The sequence below is a fragment of the Pteropus vampyrus genome, unplaced genomic scaffold (genome assembly GCF_000151845.1).
Source record: "Pteropus vampyrus isolate Shadow unplaced genomic scaffold, Pvam_2.0 Scaffold73, whole genome shotgun sequence".
Taxonomy (NCBI): Eukaryota; Metazoa; Chordata; class Mammalia; order Chiroptera; family Pteropodidae; genus Pteropus; species Pteropus vampyrus.
Genome location: NW_011888854.1, coordinates 5,106,079 through 5,120,823, shown reverse-complemented (window position 1 = coordinate 5,120,823; position 14,745 = coordinate 5,106,079). Strand labels below are relative to the sequence as shown.

The 14,745-nt window shown below is 52.8% G+C and overlaps 1 protein-coding gene across 32 annotated transcripts in view; it reads left to right on the top strand.

Annotated features, from left to right (window-relative positions):
• The window catches only part of JADE1 (jade family PHD finger 1), a 305,056-nt gene that overhangs the window by 275,278 nt on the left and 15,033 nt on the right, over positions 1-14,745 (top strand). For 30 of the 32 annotated variants that reach the window (XM_023531786.1, XM_023531785.1, XM_023531796.1 and 27 more), the window contains 6 exons: positions 791-876; positions 4,106-4,263; positions 6,159-6,346; positions 8,765-8,976; positions 11,861-12,028; positions 13,231-13,347. In XM_023531786.1, coding sequence (XP_023387554.1) covers positions 791-876; positions 4,106-4,263; positions 6,159-6,346; positions 8,765-8,976; positions 11,861-12,028; positions 13,231-13,347 — 929 coding nt within the window. The remainder of the gene's footprint in view (positions 1-790; positions 877-4,105; positions 4,264-6,158; positions 6,347-8,764; positions 8,977-11,860; positions 12,029-13,230; positions 13,348-14,745) is intronic. The other 2 variants (XM_023531777.1, XM_023531781.1) reach the window with 1 other exon arrangement.

The window sequence follows — 14,745 nt, the reverse complement described above, 5'->3', positions numbered from 1 at the left end:
TTTTTTTTTTTTTTTTTGGTGGTGGTGGGATTTGTTAATTTCTGGGAAACTGGACAGCATGTTTTCAGGGTAGAGGTGAGTTATTAGGGAGTTAGACACATACTGCAGGTGATTGTGAGAGCTGTCCCGGTTTTCTGGAGGCAGTGTGGCACCCATAAACTCCGTTCCCCTTGGCCCACGCCTGTTGCTGCGCCCAAAGTCTGTAGAACACATGAACAGGGGCAGCAACAGGCGTGGGCCAAGGGGAACGGCCATGTTGAAGGCTGTTTGGCCATAGCACCAGCCTCTGCTGTAGGTCTCGGCTTCCTAGTCTTGGGGAATCCAACTTTTTTTATGCTTCATGGAGTCAAAACTTTCTTTTTTTAACGTTTTGCGGGCAGCCTTCTGATTTAGCATGATGATCTTAGCATTTAGAAAATTTACTGAAAACTCAGACAAATATTTTTCAGTTTGTATTTACCAGTGGGAGACTGACCCTTTTAACTTCAGAAGCACAGACTTCTGGGTGAAGCCCCCACCCCGCATGGTGTTCTAAGGGGGCCTGTGCCCACCTGTGTGCTGTGCCTGGGATGCAGACAGCACAGCATCCCTGGGCTAGCCTGGACCCAGGGGTCCTGTGAGACCTGCTCTGGGAAGTAAGTGTTTACTTGAGTACTGGGGGCTAGGGGACTCTGTCTGTCCGAGCGTCACACTTGTCTCATGGGTGGCATGGAGGTGAGCCTTCTTCAGTCTGATTTTAAAAATTGTGTGTGTACTTTTAATCTTCCTGTTTGGGTATTTATTTCTTTAGGCCTGTCAACTACTTGGTCACAGAATTCCCGATCTCAGCACAGGAGAAGTTCGTGCTCCAGACATGAAGATCGAAAGCCTTCGGAGGTATTTGCTGAGTGCTGGCGTGACTGTGCATGTCCTACCCGAGCGTGCATGAGAGCGTGTGATGGACACACACCTGCTTGACTGCTGTCACTGTCTGCCTGTGTATCTTGAGCAAGTTACTTAACCTCTCGGTCCCTTAGTTTCCAAATCTGTCTGATGAGGATACCTCAGTTGTCTATCTCAGGATTCTTGTGAGGATTTAAGTGAGCTAATACACAGAGGTTAATTCATACACAGCACGTAAAAAGTGCTCAGTAAATGTTAGCCATTGTTATTATTAATTATACTCTTTTTTTCCTCTTCCGTTCTATCATCACTGGCTCCCAACAACTTTTCCTCTGGCCAGGAGATCAGCGGGTTCAGCTGCTTCCGGTCACTGCCAGCCTCAAGTTAGTTTTAGCTGTAAATTTGTGGCTTATTTGGCAGCAACTCAGTGCTGTTCTGGGAGTTTTGTTTTGGAGATTATGCTTAAGGCTTTTCCCCCTTTTCAGATTTGTTTCTCAACTTATGTTCCCTCTGCTCCCCCGTTTCATTATCCACCTACCTGTCATTTATCATCTATCAGCCTATTTTAAGTCGTTTTTATGCGCATGTCTCTGCTGGCCTTTGTTGATTAGGGGCCCCTACCAGGCCTGAAATTCTGTTTTCTTGGAACACCTTTGCTGGGCTCTGAGGATCTAAATTATTGAGGAAAAGGAATGTTGGTTTAGTCCAGTCGTGAAGTGAGCAGATAGATTATGGGAAAGAGGCTTTGGTTCCGCCCTTTGGTTTTGCGCTGTCTCTGGTGGGATGACGTCACAGCCCGCCTCCCGTGGCGGTGGTGTCGGTGGAGCGAGGCCGCTGCCCCCCGGGCCAGCCATTCTCAGTTCCTGCTGACGCGGGGTCGGGGGTGGGGGGGGGTGACTGACGCGGAGTCAGGGGTGCCGCTGGGCTGAGGCTCACGGGAGAGCTGGCTGCGGCATAGCGCCCTCCGCAGGGAAGCAGTGTGCACCCTTCAGAGCTGTGGAAGCCGCCCCTTGAGATGCTTGACTGACCGTGTTCCCCGGAAGGTGGCCGTTCTGTGGCTTTGATTTGTCCCAGGCCCTTTGTCCTCGGGAACCTTCTGTGCACCCTTCCTTTCCTGAGGCATGAGAATGGCTCTGCTGCTCTTTGTGATCGATTCCCTGTGCTGTCCCCACAGACCCCGCTGCCTTTCTGATGGGCGTGTGACACTTGGGGACACGGGGTGGGGAGCGGCAGGGCCCCGGTGCCCTGGGAGCCCCTTCGCCCGGCCCTGGCGGCCAGCAGGCACTGAGCTGCGTGCACGCTGCCCACCTTGCCCTTGACCCGTATTTTGTTTCAGAGTTTTTTCTAAAATTTATCTGAGTTCAGCCCTGAGTTCAAATGACTCTGTACTTAAGCTGTTAACGTTGGGCTCCGCCAGGGCCTCGGGCATTCTCGTCCGCTTGGGGGCACCTGTCAGTTGCGGACCGTCCGCGCCTGAGTCTGCGTGAGGGCTTGGGCTGTCTCGTCTGCCACTTCTCATCTTGGCGCTTTGGTTCGTTTTCCCTTCTTCGGTAAACTTCTCGTTTTTTACTCATAGGACTTAGTTGGAATGCCTGTTTATTTTAAAAATGATTTGCTTCCTGATGATGTAAACCTGTGACTTTGTTTTAAAGGACTTTTTCTTTGGGGCAGGGAGGGCATGGCTGGGCCGGGTGCCCAGCTATAAGGCAAGGGTCCTCAACCCCATCCCCCCACCCCCACCCCCAGTACCTGTCAGTGCCTGTTAGGTACCGGGCACACAGGAGGTGAGCGGCGGGTCCACGAGCGAAGCCTCATCTGTATCTGCAGCCGCTCCGCAGCGCTAGCATCACCGCCTCAGCTCCACCTCCGGTCATCAGGCGTTAGATTCTCATAGGAGCACTAGTCCCTGGGTCCAAAAAGGTTGGGGATGCTGCTGTAAGCGACTCAGTCTTGCTTGTGCTTTTGTGGAAGGTGCACAGTCAGGTCCTCCCTTGTCCCCAGGACTTGGAAAAGAGGAGTGGCATCCTGGGGAAAAGCTGGCAGAGTAGAGAAATGGCCTTTTTTTAATTCAGACACTGCCTCAGATTCTATGATGGTGAAGTTTATTAAAGTGATCACCAGCCTGAAAAGCCACCAGGAAAAACAAATACAGACCTGTTAGCAGGCATATAATGTGAACTGTGCTTAGCAGCACAAGAAAGAACTCCCTGTCCTTCTCAAGAAGAGAGAGTTCAGCATTGTGACTTGTACAGACAGAGAGGGCAGCTCGCAGATGCGGGCTCGCTCTGTGCCAAATACGGCTTTGGGCTGGCGCCGATGCCAGGGCCACGCTCCCTCCATGAGCCCTGGGACATGAGCGGACCGAGGACGAGGCCCGGCTGCGAGACAGTGCTGGCCTCCCCGCGCCGGTCAGAGGGAGCAGGCGTGCGGGGCCGCCTTCGCTGTGTCCCCTCGTGGCCTGCACTGTGGGGCCGAGGAGATGTCTCGGCACAGGGTGCTTCCGAGTCTTGCGGGTCTGTTTTTGGCAGAGCGAGGACGCGTAGCAGCGCAGCTTGCTTTTCTTTCCCTCCCTCTCCCCTACTCGAGTCCGGTAGACGCGTGCAAACACACGCGTGTGTGCAGCCCCTTCTCAGACTTGACTCCTTGGTCTGTCCCTGCTTCTGTCCCTGGATTCGTCCAGCCTGCACTCATGCCTGGCACTAGCCAGCCAGGACCTGACCTCCCAGACGCCTCGCGGGCGGCCCTGGGGAGGCGGGCCCAGGGGTGGCGGTCTGAGTGGTTCTGAGTTAGGCTTGAGGTTGCTACATGGCTAGTGGAGTTTTGTTTTGTTTTGTTTTTTCCAAATCTACCAAGAGCACCCTGCGTGAAATACCTCCCTCTAGGGGTTGTCCTGCCCGCGTCCTCAGCACGTGCGGTGAATCGCTAGTTCTCACGAGGTTTTCAGGGGAGGACGGGGAAGTTGCTTTGTGGCTGTTGTAGCCACTGTCGGAGACACTGCCTCTCCTGGAGCTGATGAGGGTGTGACAGGGCAGGGTGAGCTGCTGCCACCCCCAGTGGAGAGGCCACGGGTGTGGTAGGTGGAGGGGTTTCCAGTAATAAGTCAGACTGGTTCTCTGTTGATCCAGTGACCTTGTCACACGGCAGCACCATGGTTACCTGTGGCTGCCGGCTGACTCAGAATGCAAATATCAGATGTCAGTGACCCCGCCTGCCCCTCTTCCAGGTGTTTAGGACGGACCTGATCACCGCCATGAAACTGCACGACTCCTTCCAGCTGAACCCGGATGAGTACTACGTGTTGGCAGACCCCTGGAGACAGGAGTGGGAGAAGGGCGTGCAGGTGCCAGTGAGCCCGGGGACCATCCCTCAGCCTGTGGCCAGGTAGACGTGCCCCGAGGACGGAAGTTCCGCTTTCCCACCCTGACGGCAGGTGCCTGAGAGGAGCGGTGCCGTGAGGCCTCGAGCGGACGCAGGAGCACGGCAGAGACGCGCTCCCGGCCCAGAGCGGGTGGCTGGAGGGCCGTGGGCCTCTGAACTGAACATGGCAGCCGTCGTCGGGGGCGCTGCTCCCCGGGGAGGAGGGCCAGATTCCAAGATGTACTGGGGAGTGTCTGGCCGTGGGAGGGAAGTGTGGATGTTCACACCTCTTCTCTGCATGTGCCTTGCCGGGCACCGGCGAGGGTGGCATCCTGGGTCCTCTGGTGGTCACCGCACCCTTGGAGGAGGCTGGCAGGTTAGGGGTGTGGAGAGGGAGCTTTGAGAGGGGTCTCCCAGGTGGACTTTGCCAGTCGTTCCGGCGGGGCTTCCTCTGGACTTAGGACAAACCACACGTCCTGCCGAGAACCGGGTCCTCGATGGCCCGCCTCAGCACAGAGCTGTGGCCACTTTGCTCTTTTCCTTGCCGTCCAGCTTTGCCGACCTGGGGCTCCTCGCAGGAAGAGAGGCCTGAGCATCCTCTCTGCTCAGCCAGCTCCTGGCTTCTCCGCTGTGTCCTCAAGTCAGCTGCCTGCTTTGTGAAACGGCTCTTTCGTCACTGCTGAGTGTGGATCGACTGTACCCACTCTGTGTCTTCAGGCACTTGAGATGAATGAATTTGATTATTGCTGTTTTGGGATCTCTGTGACGAATGTCCATGTAGATTTGTAGGTTTAAATGACAAATCGTATGGCCTCCATGAACCAGACTCCTGGCCCGTGGGTGCACTGTGTCACTGCGGGATGAATAGTGCGTGTGCCTTAGAGCCTGCGATTGGAGCCCAGCACCCAGTTGTTCGGCCTTGGCAAGCCAAGGAATGACTCGCCGAGTCGCTCCCTCATTTGGGAGCCCGGCACAACAGAAGTCAGTGGCAGCATGGTTTACGGGTGTCCCCCACTGAAACCCTGCTCTTGCTTGAGTAGGAGAAATAACTTCTGTTTGCCCATCTCAGTGTCCTGACGATAGAATCACTGGCGATGGCGAGGGTGGTGGACGTCCCCTGACAGACTCTGGATGCTCGACGTTAACGCAGACTGCCCCGGCACACGGGCAGGGGCTGTGCGGATGTGCCGGGCCTTTGCGTTTAGGAAGAGGGCTGGCCCTTTGTCCCACAGTGGGGGGTTTCGATCCCATACGCCGTGGTGGCCTTCGATGGGGTTCGGAAGGCGGCACTTCTCCAGGTGTTAGGTTGGCAGACAGCGGCAGGACGAGGAGGAGAGGGAGCTCGTGCCCCTGTCCCCAGATTCTAAGTGTGTGTTGGCAAAAATCCCCGGCTTGACTCAGAGTCTGATTCTTACACGTCTGAGCACTGTCCAAGTCGGACAGAGCTGACAGCCCCCCCGCATTCCCAGCGTCTGCTGTGCTTGCCGTCACGTGGCCACCCTTGCTCTTTGGGACCTGGCGCTTGGTCTCCAGCAGGGGCGGGAGGGCCTGGTTGGCGGAAAGTGATTTAATCGTTAACCCTCGACACTTAGCGGGCGAGTGCTTCGGTGATGCCAGCAGGCCAGAGCGGCCGCTGTCGCAGGTGGCGGCAGGGCGCAGCGGTGTCTGGAGAAGCCAGTGGAAGAAGCAGCTGGTTTCGGAGACCTCTGCAGTATTTTCACACGCGTCTCTGTTTGGGGCACTGACACGACCCCCCCACTTAGTTTCATCAGCAGTGACGTTAGGGCTTTAAGCCCATTAACCTGGCGGTGACCCGGGTTTGGGGGGGAGGTAGAGGCTCACTCGGGGCCTGCTGACAGACTTCCTTTTGTGCGGCAGAAAGGGTGACCCGGCTGCTTGTTTTCTTGCTGGATAACTAGGGTTGTGTCTGAAGAGAAACCCCTCGTGTTCATCAGGCCCAAGAAATACATCGTCTCCTCGGGCTCTGAGCCCCCCGAGCTGGGCTACGTGGACATCCGGACGCTGGCCGACAGTGTGTGTCGTTATGACCTCAATGACATGGACGCTGCGTGGCTGGAGCTGACCAATGAGGAATTTAAGGAGATGGGTGAGAGACCGTGGATTCTATTATTTTATTAACTAACGATGAATAGAGAAGAATTTTAGGTGTGCAGGTGAGTAGTAGAAGCACCTATCACCCGGGGAAGTCAGTCTCAGAATCCTGGGCTCTTTTTGTAGACAGCTCGTCCGGCTGTGGCAGACGTGTTGATGGACGCGGGTCTGCAGGTAGCTCGTAGAAGATGGTGGCGGGGTCGTGAGGGACGGTCCCCCAGCCGTGGAAGCAGGGAGCTGAAGCCCGAGAATTGAAGCGACTCCCGCAGACCTCAGGAGGGGCCGTGGTGCTCCTGCCCCTTCAGCTCGGCCGCCGCTTCTCTGGGAGAGCGGCGCTCCAGCCAGGCTCACCGCTTCCTCAACACGGCAGGCGGCTCCCACCTCCCTGATTCCCCTTGAGTCCTGCCCCACGCCCGAGTGCTTTTTCTCCGTGCTTTCCTCTGCTCTGGCCGCGTGCCCTGTCCGTCGCCATCTCTGCTCTGTACGTTTCTCATTTTCATGTGTGTGGAGATCAGAGCTTCTGCACCTCATTTACTTGAATCTTCTGGGCTTGAGGCCGGGATGGCACACAGGTTTCATCCTCGTGCTGCGCTCTGGTTGCTAAGGGTCACCTGAAATGTAGCCACATTGGGCCCGGAGTGAGAAACAGTTTGGGTTAATTGGCATTTGTGCCGTGGGTCCAGGGCGGCGGGTGGCAGCCTGGGCCACCTGTTCAGAGTCTAGCACATAGTCAGTATTTACAAAATATTTAGGGGTAGGTTTCAAAGCCCTGAGGGCCAGAGCCTGTGGTTTTGTTTTGGGTCACCGGCCGGGCCCGGCACAGGGCCTGGCACATGCTAGTTGCTGTCGCTGCACTGCCACCAGCCTGCCGAACGGGAGCAAAGGTGTGGACTGGGCCAGTGGAACGGTTTACTCCTTGTTTGGTTACTCAGGTATTTTGACAGAAAAAGCAGATTTCCTTCCTCATAGTCCGTGCTTTTAAGTGTTGGTGGCCAGGGCGTTAGTAAGACCAGGGGGTTGTTTTATCTATTTCAGAGTTTTCAAAGCTTTTCGTGGAACTGAAGGCTGTTTCAGGTTCATATATTAATTATAAAGTTCTGCTTTGTAAAGATCAGGTAACACCCTTGACTGCCGAGTGTCCTATGTTGAGGCAGAGGATACAGCTAGAGACTCTTGGCCCTTTTGAATGGCTTAGCGATGACTACTGGGCTAACTCGTCAGCTCGAAAGGCGGTACCCAGTACTTTGGCAGGACAAATTACGCACTGTGTAACATAAATTGAACATGTGCTTTTATTGGTCTTTTTAATGGTAAAGATTAGTTACAGGGCATAGGACTGTATTTTCAAAGCCAGTGAGTGGTGTTTCCACAGCTGGTGGGAGGAACCGAGATGAAGGTGCTCAGCCACGAAGAAGCTGTCTCCTGGTTAAACGGGGTGGGCGGTGATAGGTGGCTTTTTGAAGTATGTGTTCAGGGCTTATCACAGCCTTTGTTCTTCAAGTTTTGCAAAACTGGAGAAGTGTTAGTTTGATGGTTTTAAGTCTACCATAACGCCCAAAATCGTCATCAGCTCCAACGACATTTCTGTTGTTTCTTGCCACTTTGTATTCTGTCTGAATGTTTCTTGCGATCTGTTTTTTTTATTTTTTTATTTTTTTTATTTCTGCATGAGTATTTTCATTGTAGGAAGTTTGGACTATATCCACAAATGGAAGAAAACAGAAGTCTCATCCTACCACTGGCTATAACCACGATAACCACTGGAAATGTATTTTTGATCATTCTTGCATAAGAATGCGTCTTATTTGATTCACAATGAGCTGTCTCCTTTGCTTCAGACATTCCTTGTGTTTTGGCCTTTCATGTGTTTGATTAAGTGTCCCTCTCGACTTTGTAAATTTAGAGGGTGGGGAGGGATTAACCAGTTAAAAACACTGGAGCGCTCACAGTGCAGTCTGTTTTCAGAGCACCGCTTTAAGCAGCAAGTAAAGAATGTTTTCAAAAAAAACACCGAATGGTAACATGGGGTCGTGACTGTGAAGTCACTTCCATGTTCGCCGTTACGTATAATGCTGTAGTGAAATGGCAGCTGAACAGCGTGTGTCTGTAACGTCCGCGAACCCCTTTGGTGTTTATTTTTTTCTTTTCTACTTCCAACACTGCATCTTCGGTGTCTGACCACGGGGAACAGACTCTTGGCCTGAGAGACTCTTCCTGCCTTTTAATTCAAAGACCTTCTTGAAAGGACCTGAGAGGCATTCACCAGAAAATATTTGGGGTTTTCAGGATGGGCTTATTTATAGTATTATTTACTCATTGTAAGTTATTTATACATCTTAAAAATCCTGATACTGTCTGATAATATTATTAGCATGGATTTATTAAAGCGGGTCCCGTGGCGTTCTCTCCTCAGGAATGCCTGAGCTAGACGAGTACACCATGGAGAGGGTCCTGGAGGAGTTTGAGCAGCGATGCTACGACAATATGAATCATGCCATAGAGACCGAAGAGGGCCTGGGGATCGAGTATGATGAAGACGTCGTGTGTGACGTCTGCCAGTCGCCCGATGGTGAGGATGGCAATGAGATGGTGTTCTGTGACAAATGCAACATCTGCGTGCACCAGGTATGTGGGCAGCGAGGCCCAGAGAGAAGCCACCTGGGGCCTGAGCCCGTCTGCGCAGGGAGGCACCCCACAGACGGGCCTCGCGCCCGCTGGTCTGCGCGAACTCGCGACGTGCGCCCTCGGGCAGCGCTTTCTGTTCCTGGCGGCTCTGGCCACATTTGCAGTGCGTCCTGCTACTTTTACAACCAGAAGAATAGACTCCTGTGGGGTTCTTCTTCCTTCATGTAATGTTTTTATTCCTGCCCGTAGAAGTCAGGTTTACTTAAACCTCTGCCTTGTTCCGGCAGCTTGAGTTTAGGTATTAAGAACACTGGGGGAAAAACCCTCTCGACAGGGTGGTTACTTTGCTGGATTAGTTTCCTTAGGCTGCCATAACAAGGCGCCACAAACTCGGTGGCTTAAACAGAAACGCATTGTCTTGCGGTTCTGGAGACTAGAAGTCTGAAAGCTGGGTGCTGGCAAGGCCACCTCCCCGAGAAGCCACCCTGCCTCTCCTGGCTTCTGGGGGTTTGCTGACAGTGGTTGGTGTTTCCTGACTTGTGACTGCACAGCTCTCACTCTGCCTTAGTTGTCACATGGCGTCCTCCCTGTGCCGTCTTATAAGGACACCGGTCAGACTGGATTAGGGCCCACCCCACCCCGAGCGACTTCATCTTACTTAGCTCATTACACCCGCAGCGACAGGTGTTCCAAACAAGGTCACATCCCAAGGTCCTGGGGTTAGGGCTTTAGCATAGTTTTGGGGGTTGCTTTCAAACTGTAACATGTGCTGTCATGTCAGTATGTAAACGGAGCTGTTCGAGACGAGGAGAGACCCCTTTCCTGGAGGGTGACTTCGCGCCCCCCGTCAAGGGTGGACCCTTGCCCCTGAGTAAGGACGGGCACTGGGTGATTTAAAAGCTTGTGACAATCTCACCTCTTTTATTTTTTTAATGCATTAATGAAGTAACTTGGGTTTCTGTGGGGACACGTGTTCACGTGCACTCTCGGGTTTAAAAGGCTTTTCTGACTTGTTTTCTTTGACTTCACCTGTTGATGCTGAGATGTGAAACAGACTCACGTGGAGGTTGCTCGCGTGACTTTCTCGGGAAGAAGATTCAAGTTTGCTCCATGAAGTTCTCTGATTGTTGTTTTCTTTATAATGTATCTGCCTTTCGGTTTCTCAGCCTGAAGACTTTACCAGCTGTGTCCCTGTCTCAGGTCACCCTGGTGAGACGTCGTGAGACTCGGTCTCTCGCTTTAGTCGTGCTGGAGCTCATCCTGTAGCTCTGGATTTTCAGACTGTCCGGGAAGTTCCCTGGGGAGAATCCCTGTCGTGTTGTGGTGTCATGATCATAAGCCCTGTGACTGCCGTGGTAGCTTTTTTGTTGCTGGTGGTATTAACTTGGATGCCATTTCATTTTTCTTCCTGAGAAAAATTTTGTTGAGAAAAAGGATTCTGCGTGAAAACTACTCAGAGCCCCAGTTTCATAAGTGAGTTAACTGATACTGGGGCGGGCTGTTCGAGGCCCCACTGTGGCTTAGTGGCAGAGCTGGACGAAGCTGGACCTCGGGCTCTCTGGGCGCCTGGTCTTCTGTTCTTTCCGCCATACCCCACGTGGCCTCTTTTTCTTAACATTTCCTTGTGGTTCATTTTTCTTTTGTGTTTTTCTTCATGGCTTGACTTTCAGGCATACTTCATTTAATCTTTTAATTTTGTTTAGACTTGTTTTTCCAGTAAAAATATTATCTCCTCAACCATGACTTTCTCTAGATAAAGCCTGATAGAAACTTTTAGTATTTGAAACTGTGATAATGTCATTGAGGGCTATTAACTTTTTTTTCCCCAGTAAGTCTGTGTTGACAGTGGCTCATCAGTGGCTCATTCGTGGCACCGACAGAGCACTCCTGAGCTCCAGTCTTAGCTGCTTAACTTCGCTCAGCTCTCGTCCTTGTGGTTTCTTCTTGCGTCCTGGGTATTCAGATTGCTCAGCGGCTGTGTTTTTCCTGTCTGGAGAATCGGAGCTGTGTTACTGTGTCTCTCGGCTTCCTGACTTGTAGTTCATTTAAGGACAAAGCTCTGAACAGTGCGGTGTTTTTAGAAGGTCTGAATGTGCTCCTGGTCCATCCTGGTTTTGTTTCTTCACTTAACTTTTGCCTTTTCTTTCTTTGAACCATCTTAGTGACTTCAGTTGTAAAAGCCTCGATTTTGCTGTCTTGTGTAATTTTGCCTTCCTGTGCAAAGCAGGCTTTGTTTTAAGTATCAGCTAAGAAAACCAAATTCTCTTTGTCCAGAAAGTCTCATGCTTCTTTCTGCGCCTGTTGTGTCCACGGGGAGGGCGTCGGGGCCTGGCCAGTGGCGTTTCCTCAGTTTGCGAACGAGGATGCTCCTTAGCGTGAGTCTCCTTGTGCGTCCCGTTTTCATTGCCGCCTCGTGTAATAGCTTTGCAAGACTCTTAGCCGTTTCGTGTTTTTTTTCCTCACTTTGTATCCCACCCAAGTCAGAAAGCAGAGAGGACCAGCTGCCCCCGCTAAGCCCTGTGTAGTGCTTTGAGGATTTCCTGCTCAGCACCTAGAAAGTTCGTAGAGATGGGTGGGTGTCCGCAGCAACACAGCAAAGCAAATGTTTTGCAAACCTTCCTGTCCTCAAGTAGTTTTCACAACCAGCCTATGGTAGATAAGCGTGTGTCGTGCCCACCGGTCTCAGACACGGCTGGGCGGCTGCTGCCGTTTTTCCTGCAGGGAAGAAGGGTCCTGGCGATGTGGACAGGTGGACCTGGGAGGGCCTCTGTTTTGCTGGTTATGCTGTTCAAATGGTGTTTTAAAATTCATAGATGCAATGGGAAAAATGAACCTTTTTTTCCCTTTCTCTCTTTTTCTTGGGGTGTTGCCGCGGCTTTACCAGGCCTGTTATGGAATCCTCAAGGTCCCAGAGGGCAGCTGGCTGTGCCGGACGTGTGCCCTGGGGCTTCAGCCAAAGTGTTTGCTGTGTCCCAAGAAGGGCGGAGCCATGAAGCCCACCCGCAGTGGGACCAAGTGGGTCCACGTCAGTTGTGCTCTGTGGATCCCCGAGGTAGGTGTGGCTCTTCACAGTCGCTTAGCTCGGGATTCTGGCTTTTAGCTGGGGTGGAGGTGGGACCCCATGAATGAGAGAAGCTGTAGCGAATGAGGGAAGTGACCGTTGCTGTCACTTTTTCCCCTGACACTGTTGTTTCATTGTGGTACGTACGTCTGTGGGAACGTTGACCGGAAGCAGCAGTGAATAGGACTCTTGGTGGTGGTGGTCAGACTTGGCCGCGGATATCTGTCACACCAGCCCTCCCTCTGCGGACACACGCTCCCCGGAGCAGACCTGCAGCCTCACAGCTGTGGCCGGGGTGCGGCCGTGTCCTCCCCCAGGGCTGACTGTGACTCCTGCGCCTGGCGAGCTGTACACGCGACACCGCCATGGTTACAGCGCTTCTGCTCTAGGTCACGTTTTTGTGATTTTTATTAAAATTCTTTCTTAGCCTCAACCTTTTAAATTTCAGGTCTGGTCTAATTTATTTCAAGTCCCAGACCTTGACTAATTTAATTTGCATGGCTCACTGTGAGAATATCATTTGTCGTTCAGATTTCAGCACTTTTTGTGTGTAATTTTTGGTCCATTTTCCTACTGAGGAAAATTATCTGGGGACAGTTTGGGTTGCGGCTTCATGCCTGGGGTCTTGGTAACACTGGACCTCGTGGTTTGGTACTGATAGGAATCTGGCCCAGCGACCCAGGCCACATACGCAGACGACTTCCTCATCTTGGCAATTTTCTACTTTGAATGTAGTAACCTTTCCGGATTGAAGAGAACAGTTTTCTTTACTGAGAGAGATTAAAATCAGCTCATGTTGACTTACTCTATTGTCGACAACCTATTTTAATATATTTAAGATGGCTTTTCAGTCCTACTACTGGTTTCGTCGGCCAGAGGTGCAGTACATGGCCTCGGCCTGATACTTGGGTGTTTTGTTGTCAGACACTCAGGTGTGAAGTGAACGTCTGCTTATCTGAGTGTGTCATAAACAGGGATGACTCCTGGGCGCGTGGAGGGGGGTGGGCCTGGGACCGGCCCCCACGCTGCCTGGCGCTCTAAAGCGGGGTCTGCCTGTCCTCGGAGGTCAGGCGGCCTCGCACTGTCCTGTCTGAGGGGCGCCGGAGAGTGACGGATCGCTAAGTCTCGGCCGCCCGCGCCCAGCCTTGCCTGTCTGACAGCCCGCCGCCCCGCCCCGCTGTCTCCCGGCCCAGGTGAGCATCGGCAGCCCCGAGAAGATGGAGCCCATCACGAAGGTGTCTCACATCCCCAGCAGTCGGTGGGCGCTGGTGTGCAGCCTCTGCAACGAGAAGTTCGGGGCCTCCATCCAGGTAACCGGCTTAGGCGGGGTGGCTCACCCCTCCCCGTGTTGCAGGGCGTGGGGCGGCGAGGGCTCTCTGTCCAGGAGGCAGGCCTGGGGTCTGCCAGCTCTCACAAGGGTGCTGAGGGGTGGACGACTCCAGCCAGGACGAACCCCTCTAGTTGGCATGCTGTCTCTGGTGTAGCTGGAACCCTGGCTTTAGCCATCAGGGCGGCTCGGAGCCGCATGAGCTGCGGGGACATCCTGGTTCGTCTCTGGCTGCTGCTTCCCTGCTCCCAGCTCTTCCCACAGACGACACTCGGGGGGCGGTGGGGGGGACCATTCCCTACACTCAGGGGTCGGCCGCCCTCATCCATTTACGGTGCCCAGCAGCAGACCCGCCTCTGGCTGCCCCTGACACCGCTGGTGTCCGAGGCGTATGCAGGGGCGTCAGGCCTTAGCTGCACCCTGTGCGGCACCAAGCCGGCGTGCTGACGCTTCCGTGTCTGGTGAAACAGGCTCCTTAGAGCACTGACTGGCTGGAGGGGCACCCACTGCACTGAGCATTCTCTGCAGAAGCTGTTATTTGAACACAGTCTGGAGATCATCTGGTTCTTTTTGGCTGTGCGTGCGTGTGTGTGTGTGTGTGTGTGTGTGTGGCTTGTATGTAAATTTTTGCTTGCATTTGTCCACACACAGACAGGTATAGAAGACCTTAAAGTAGACTGGATTAAGGCGGGAACATAGATGGCATGCTGCTTCTCATGTCTAAAACTCCACCTGAGCAGTTACTTATTGGGCTTCCGTTGCTGGCATTGCCAGGCAGTCATGCCTTCAGGGCACTGAAGCTGCTCCACAAGGCCTGCCGATGCTGTGTGGCTGACATTGGCACCGAGGGTCAGCCTGGCGCTTCGGGAGGTACCAACCCAGGGCCACGGGCTCTCCCTCGGTCTCTTCATCATGTTTGGAGCAGAGGTGCCATTTAGGGGTGGCTTCTCTCTCGATGCAGTAAACACAACAGCTCAGCACACACTCCAGGAGCTTGGTCAAACGGCCAGTCCTGGGTTTTAAAGAAATGACCTCATTTGGCAAAAACAGTTTGTATTTTAGCTGATAAATATTTCTTTTGTTAAGGTACCCACTGACTGGTGGTTTAAAATTTTTTCATTTTATACGCCAAGTAGTTCTGCTTTCCTTCCTTATCACTTATGATGTCCAAGAATCCCGACTAACAAACACTCGGAGGGTGAGGCAGGAGACAGCTGGTGGGATTTGGCCGTGGACCTTGAAAATAGTGCAGATTTTTGTATGTGAATAGAATCTGCTTAAAACTAAAACATGACAAAAGCCTTTGGCTTGAGAAGTCGTATTGGGAGAGAATGGAAGAGAAATGTTTTAAAAGCTTCAAAGTAAAAAAAGGCATTAGAGT